A 6,997-nucleotide genomic window follows, 5' to 3' on the forward strand; every position below is an offset into this window, starting at 1 on the left:
AAAATAGCTTTAATGGAGTACATATTATTAATTATACTGTATTTTGGTTCAAAACACAGTGATAGGAAAATGTATATTTGGGTATGTTTGATTGTATCTTAGTGAAAGTGTATATTGTATTCATGATTAAAACAGCACTTTTTTAGTATAAAACCTTTATTTTTTAGTATAATTGGGCAATATTTGGGTATATTTTGGCAATATTTGGGTATATTTGTGCAATATTTGGGTATATTTGGGTGTATTTGGGTATATTTGGGTATTTCGTGCTGCCCGCTATCCTGCCTTTTACACATTTTCTCCCATAATTATAGTGAACAGTTCTGAACCGTGACATCTGCTTTGTTGCTGGCGACAACAACTCGAGCCATGCGATAGCACAATAAGACGCCATTCCCTTGATATAAGCCTAGAGACATGGGGACAACGTGCCACAGTCTGGCACGTTTTGTAGCGCCAAGGAAAAAAGGCGATAAACGACAACGCAACATGCAAAAGTGTAACATATCAGCAACCATACAAATGACTAGAAAGAGGTCAAAATATGCAAAAATTCCTTTTTGCGTAAGTAATACAGTAGAAATATGGTGATAAATACTGAAAAATCATCAATTGTTCACAACTGTTATAAAAAAAATTACTTTAAACTTGAATTTTGACTTTTCTTAAAATCTTAGTACAATGTACATTTTTTAAGCTAATGTCCTTAAAATATTTTGGCTCATCTCGTGTAAAATTAGTCGAAAAAATCAAATGTTTATTAAATAGTTTCCAAAAAGAATATTGATGATACATTGATAATTATCTTAGCTCTATCAAAACAAATACTGTAATACATATAATCATGCTTATTTTTTCCAATCTTTAAAAAAATTCCTAATCAAACTGAAATTTGGAATATCCAAAGCAATTAAGTTAGTTATTAATTAAGTTCATTCCAGTATCATTTATACAGACATATGTGTTTGTGTGTGCATGTGTGTATTGTTTTTTGTTTTTTTTTTGGTTGAGTACAATACATTTTTTCTATAAATTAGGAAGATTTCCCTGTTGAAAAACTTTTCCTAATTTGATCAGCAAAATTTCCAGAATGATGACCTAGGCAATTTGTCTTCTCATCAAAGGTTGATAAAGGGCTTGTTTATTTCTAGCAGCAGGGAAGAATAAACAATGTCATCTTCTGATGAAAATTAAACTGTTTTTTTACTTAGTTCTTTAAGAAAGTTACAAGCTTTATGATCATGAATTCACACACAAGTATATAACATAAAGTTATTTTATCAACCTTATAACTTTCAACTTGTAAAATGTCCCCAAATAGCCTCATTTTTTTCCAAATAAAGGTCTTTTTTCCAAATTAACTAAATTTAGGCATACACACTGACACAATCATCAGAATTTAACTGGACAACAAGATATTTGTTCTCACTTATGAATTATTGAAAAGATTGTTTTACTTTTCTAAGGATAGGAAGCTGCTTTAGGTCTGATTTTATGTGCTCAATATAGTACTGAATGGGAAAAAGGCAATTCTTAACATTAATATTTTCATTCTATATGTACCGGTACTCAAACAGAAATACATTTTGTTTTTACAATTTCATGTCCAATTCTTTTATTATTAATATTTTGAATTAAACTGCTTTGACTTTAAAAATACTTCTTCTTTATATAATGTAAACAATGAAAGTAAATATTTATGATTGAACTCAGATGAATGAAAGCATTATTGAGTATATTTAGCATTATACCTTGTAAATGGCCATGTGGAGATATTATTCAATATCTCATCCCCATTGCTACTCTTGATATTTCTTAGAGGGGAGAGAGGGGGTTAATAAATAAGCAATAAATAGAGGGAGGGAGAGAGAGATTTAGACCAATATTCCATGTTAAATGAGGATGTATTTTATTTATTAAATAATTTATTCAGACTTTCAATGTAGATGAGAATATTTTACAAAATAATAATAACTTAACAATATATAGAATTCTAGAAAACATATTTGGACACTTTTTAATTTTCAACCAGATATAGACTACATGTATGCACTTATTAAAGTATATATAGGCTAACTTATTGTTTATTGGGTAACAGTCATATACTATTCATTACATTATGTACATATATTGAAACCCTGGTTTACCTACTTCAATGACATATAATAAATATAAACATATATAAGCATTTTGTTGTTGACCAACTTGTTTTATTTACTTTATAGAAAAAAAATGGATGAGGGGTGAAGTGTCTTACTGATTTTGGGGGGTGAAGTGTCTTAACGGGTGAAGTGTCTTCAAAATTTGAGGGGTGAAGTGTCTGGGGAGGGGGGGGGGGGTTAAGATGTCTTGCTACCTGACACATAGCCTATTCCTAAAGCTTTGGACTAGTATAATGTTGGCCAGCCTCACTGACAGGTTCCAATCATTCATTTAAGTGTTAAGTATTTTTACTAACAAGATACATGTATAAGTAATACAATTATTATATAAGATGTAAGAATTCCTAAACATAATATTGTAGGGTATTAAACAAAAATAATACAAAATTGAAGTAGAGGTAAATTAAAAATCATTTTTGATTGTTCATGAATTAATTATGGTAAATTTAAGATGACTATTGTTTTCTTTTTCATAATTATTGATCATTTAGTTTTTTCTCTGTTTAGTAAATTTACTGCTGGGAACCAAGTTGATTTTGCATTTCAGTGCTGTGACTAGTGAGAATTATAAAACATGTTGAATGTTTAAAATAAAGGATGTCAGTCATACAGTCACAAGAAAGCAAAGTGATTTTGTTTTCATTAATGTATTTTTCATGTTGTTTTTTTTTTGTTGTTGTTTAGGTTAATAAGCAAGAACTAGACCTTTATTCTATTATTTATTTTGCTATAATATGGTAAACTTTCAGTAAAGGTCTTCTATCATGAAACATAGCTTTGGAAAATGCAACAAGATTTCCCAAAGGTGACTGATATGATATTAAGTTACTGAAACAGAAGTTTCATATATTATATAGAGATCTACAGAGAGTAGTTTGGGGCAAAAATCATTCAAAAATTACATCTGATGTTACACAAAATATTTTGGGTTCGAACGTTTTAGGTACGAATCTGATAGGAAATATATGCGTCAATACTTCTGCATCGAGTGGTTCTTGTATGAAATTATTAACATTCTAACCATTTTCTGTCCCAGTTGACGGATGATTTTGATATTTGCTCATTTGCAGTACATTTTAATTTGTAAACAAAGCCCATAGCAACCATGCGGTCTCACTAATTACCGACAAGAACCGTCAGTAGAAATGGAAAAATACGAATTTATTTCACTACTTCGTCATTTTATAATCACAATTCCTAATATTTTTACATGAAAAACATAATAAATTCGTTCTGAACCATGTTTATAGGCAAATATCTATAGCGACAATATTCGTGGTATAAATTTAAATTTAATTCCCGTGACATCAGTTCCGAGGTCATAAACAAGTTCATCCTACGTAAAAGTTATATTTTGTACATTTGTTTAATGATGATATGTAATTAGTGTGGTGACAATTAACATCTTAATTGAAAATTTGAACCGATTTTAACTCTACTATCAAAATTTTCGATTGTAATAAAAATGGAAGCGTAAACCATGTGTTAATTTTGACATATTCCGCGAAAATAACATAACCGGATATAGAATTAATTGCATGTCGGGATTAGTTTTGGTTAGTTTAACCAGCGGTTAATTTTAACCATTTTGGTTAGTTAACCTTTAGGTTATCTCGGTTTATACAAGTGACTAACCAAATTGGTTAGTTAACCAAAGTTGGTTAAATTTAACCCACGGTTAGCGTTTAACCCAGGGTTAATTTAACCAACGTTTATACAATTGGGTGCAGATAAATACAAACCATTGCGTTTTTATATTTTATTAAAGTTTATATCATTCTATTTCCTCTTTCATCATTTGAAAAAAATGCAAGCATATATAGACTTCCATTTATTATGAGATTTTTGCGATGCATTTCTGTAACTGTTTATTATCACGTTCAAAGCCTTTGTAATGACCGTTTTTGTCACTCCGGTATTTATCATTCATCTGGGCGATGCATTCTGTTGTACAGCGGCAGAATATAAAGATACAGAAGCTTTTAAGTTGTCTAATACTTTTGTGAGCCTGTCAGAAATTGTACTTTTTATGTATTAAATTTCAGACTAAATCAATTCCCTCTTCGTATATAAAGCACACATTAATGGTTTTGCTGCATAGAGTTTCTGACATTCAACAGAATAGCAAACATGAATATTTTAATTTGTTTTATCTTTGGGCACAAATTTATTACCACTGCATATTATTTAGCTATAAGGAGTAATTCATTAAGTAGTATGGGCGTAGGTAACTTACATAATGGGGTTGAAAACAATATATTATCTTGTGCGAGGAAGTGTAAAGAAGATGACACGTGTGATGTACTTATTTACAATGAAAGCGAAAAGTTATGTGGATTGAAGAAGATTCAAAATGTTTCCACTGAAGCTCAAGAAATATCCGGTACTGGGTTTAAGGTATGAGTCACAAACTCCTTAAACATAACAGACTTAACATTGCGTTGCAAGAAAGAGTAAACAATTGAAACAAAATTAATATTGCTTATAAAAGTCATTAATACATAGATCATGAAATAAAGTGTAATTGGTATATCATAACATAAAGAAACAGTAACATAAGCCACATTTCTGTAGAGAGTATACCGTTTAAATTTGAATATTAGATGTTAACCAAAAGTCGTAAAGAACTTAATTTGTAACCATTGTTAAAATTTAAAAAAATGTAATACGTTTATCAATTTTCATATATTACTGAATATGTATTAACTTTATTTATATTTATGTTCTTTGTGCTAAATAAATGATTAAGTTATGATTTGCACTGAATAATAATGAATTTTACCCTCCCGGGTAACCAGGCAGATCAGTAAAAATGTTCAAACTTCTCGTATCTCAAGATATGAGCCGCGTCACGACAAAACCAACATAATGGGTTTGCGACCGGCATGGATCCAGACCAGCCTGCGCATCCGCGCAGTCTGATCAGGATCCATGTTGTTCGCTTACAAACCCTATAACAAGTAGAGAAACAGCATGGATCCTGATCAGACTGTGCGGATGCGCAGGCTAGTCTGGATCCATGCTGGTCGCAAACCCATTATATTATGTTGGTTTTGTTGGTTTTTGCGGCTCAATTATGTTTATAATATTTCAGGTGATAAGCCAGTTACAAAAATCATGCGGTATGTACTAGAAATTATCAACTTTTATTCAAACTACTTCTCATCCAAGTAAAACATGTTATTTTTCTATTGGCTAATTCATTCTGATACTAAAACTACAGTTAATCAAACCATTTCATGGGTATTAAAAATAATTTTGTAAACCAAATTCGTTGTTTTTGACATATCTTTATCATGTTAAAGTATACTTAAGGAGTAAAAAGACGGTTAAAACAATCATCCGATTTCAGTTATATTCTCTGCAACACACTATCAATAACTTCGTGGTGAAAGGTTAAGTCCTTAATTTTCCTTTCAGGGACGTGGCAACACCTTCTTTCGGTCGACAACAATGGACACATTTTATTGGGAAATTTTGAAAACTTAAAGACAGGAGTTTTGAACGGGGCAAAATTAAACGTTATTGCAAAAAGAGAAGGCGATCTAATACTTACCTTTGAGATCAACACTGTACTTAGCAATGATCAAGTGATATGTGCGCAATCAAGGATGTATCTGACCTTCGAGGAAAAATGGACATCGTATTTTATGTGTACCAATGGTCGGGTTTATACGCTAACATTTGTCATGAACAACACAGAAAGTGAATCTATATTGGAATTGAAAGATATAGAGAATATAGATTGGTTTGTGTTAGACAATGTCTGCCAACGAGAAATGTTAAATGAAAATAGTAAGTCGCACATAAGATTTCACGATCAGCACGTACCTTCAATCACTGTTTTACAATTCAATGCTCTTTTTGCGAAAGTAAATTATCAAACATTCCTGGACGTAGCTGAAAACTATATTGAGGTCAATGCCTATGGAGAGATATCATCAACTTGTATAAATGGAGAATTTGAACTTGACAAAGATTTTGCTTGGAAAAGTTCTAAATATTACTTCTCACATGCTGTTAATGAACTGAGATGTTCAATAAATAGACATATACCATGTACATACAGTGAACATAGAGTGCACCAAAATATGTTTATAAATGAAAACTGGGAAGAGGCATTTGTAACAACCCTTTCGGGAGATGTAGAATTCGGGAACTTTGATCATTTAAGGACAAAAATTTTGCAAGGGCATAATGTGAAAATTTATTTTAGTGGCAAATATAGAGAACCAGACATTGTTTTCGTTGACAAAAAAGATGTAATTGCATTGTTTTCAGCATATCCGACAACGACATTTGGCACAAATCAGTCTTCTGTTTATTGGTATTTGGTGTCCTCCTCCGGACGATTCGAACAAGTCGTAATGGATTATCTCACAGGCAATGTCACAAATCACTCCGTGGACTCAATCGCAGTATCATGGTTTACTGACAAGGCAATTTGGACTGATGTCCATCATGCAGACAATAATTCAACGCAAAGATTGAAAGCATCGATCATGGCCGGTTCCTCTATACGTATTAAGTCAAAATGTTTGTATAGCAACGGGAATTATACGATGGTATATTGTCTTTATGCTGCAGTGAACCTTTACTGCAAAAACGACAAACGTGTATCTGCTCGATCAAACTTAATACCATACCCAACACTAAATATGTCTGAAGTACATCTTTCACATCATGAACGTCCAGTGTGGATGCACTTGAGCACGCATTCAGATAAAGTGATGCGGATACGAAAAATGATGTATAGAAGTCCATATTTCGAGGATGACATAATAATAAATCGTGAGGACACGTCATGGTATGCCAACCAGGGATTATACGGGTAA

At 31.7% G+C, this 6,997-nt stretch overlaps 1 protein-coding gene across 1 annotated transcript; it reads left to right on the forward strand.

Moving 5' to 3' along the window:
• The first annotated feature begins 4,146 nt into the window (after window positions 1-4,146).
• Window positions 4,147-6,997, forward strand: LOC132722136 (uncharacterized). The gene is made up of 3 exons (XM_060706569.1): window positions 4,147-4,559; window positions 5,257-5,284; window positions 5,583-6,997. The coding sequence occupies exons 1-3, from the start codon at window positions 4,293-4,295 to the stop codon at window positions 6,995-6,997; spliced, it is 1,710 nt and encodes a 569-aa protein (XP_060562552.1). The 5' UTR covers window positions 4,147-4,292.

This window comes from Ruditapes philippinarum, unplaced genomic scaffold (assembly GCF_026571515.1).
Source record: "Ruditapes philippinarum isolate M1 unplaced genomic scaffold, ASM2657151v2 ctg14793_1_1_1_1, whole genome shotgun sequence".
In the NCBI taxonomy this organism is placed as follows: Eukaryota; Metazoa; Mollusca; class Bivalvia; order Venerida; family Veneridae; genus Ruditapes; species Ruditapes philippinarum.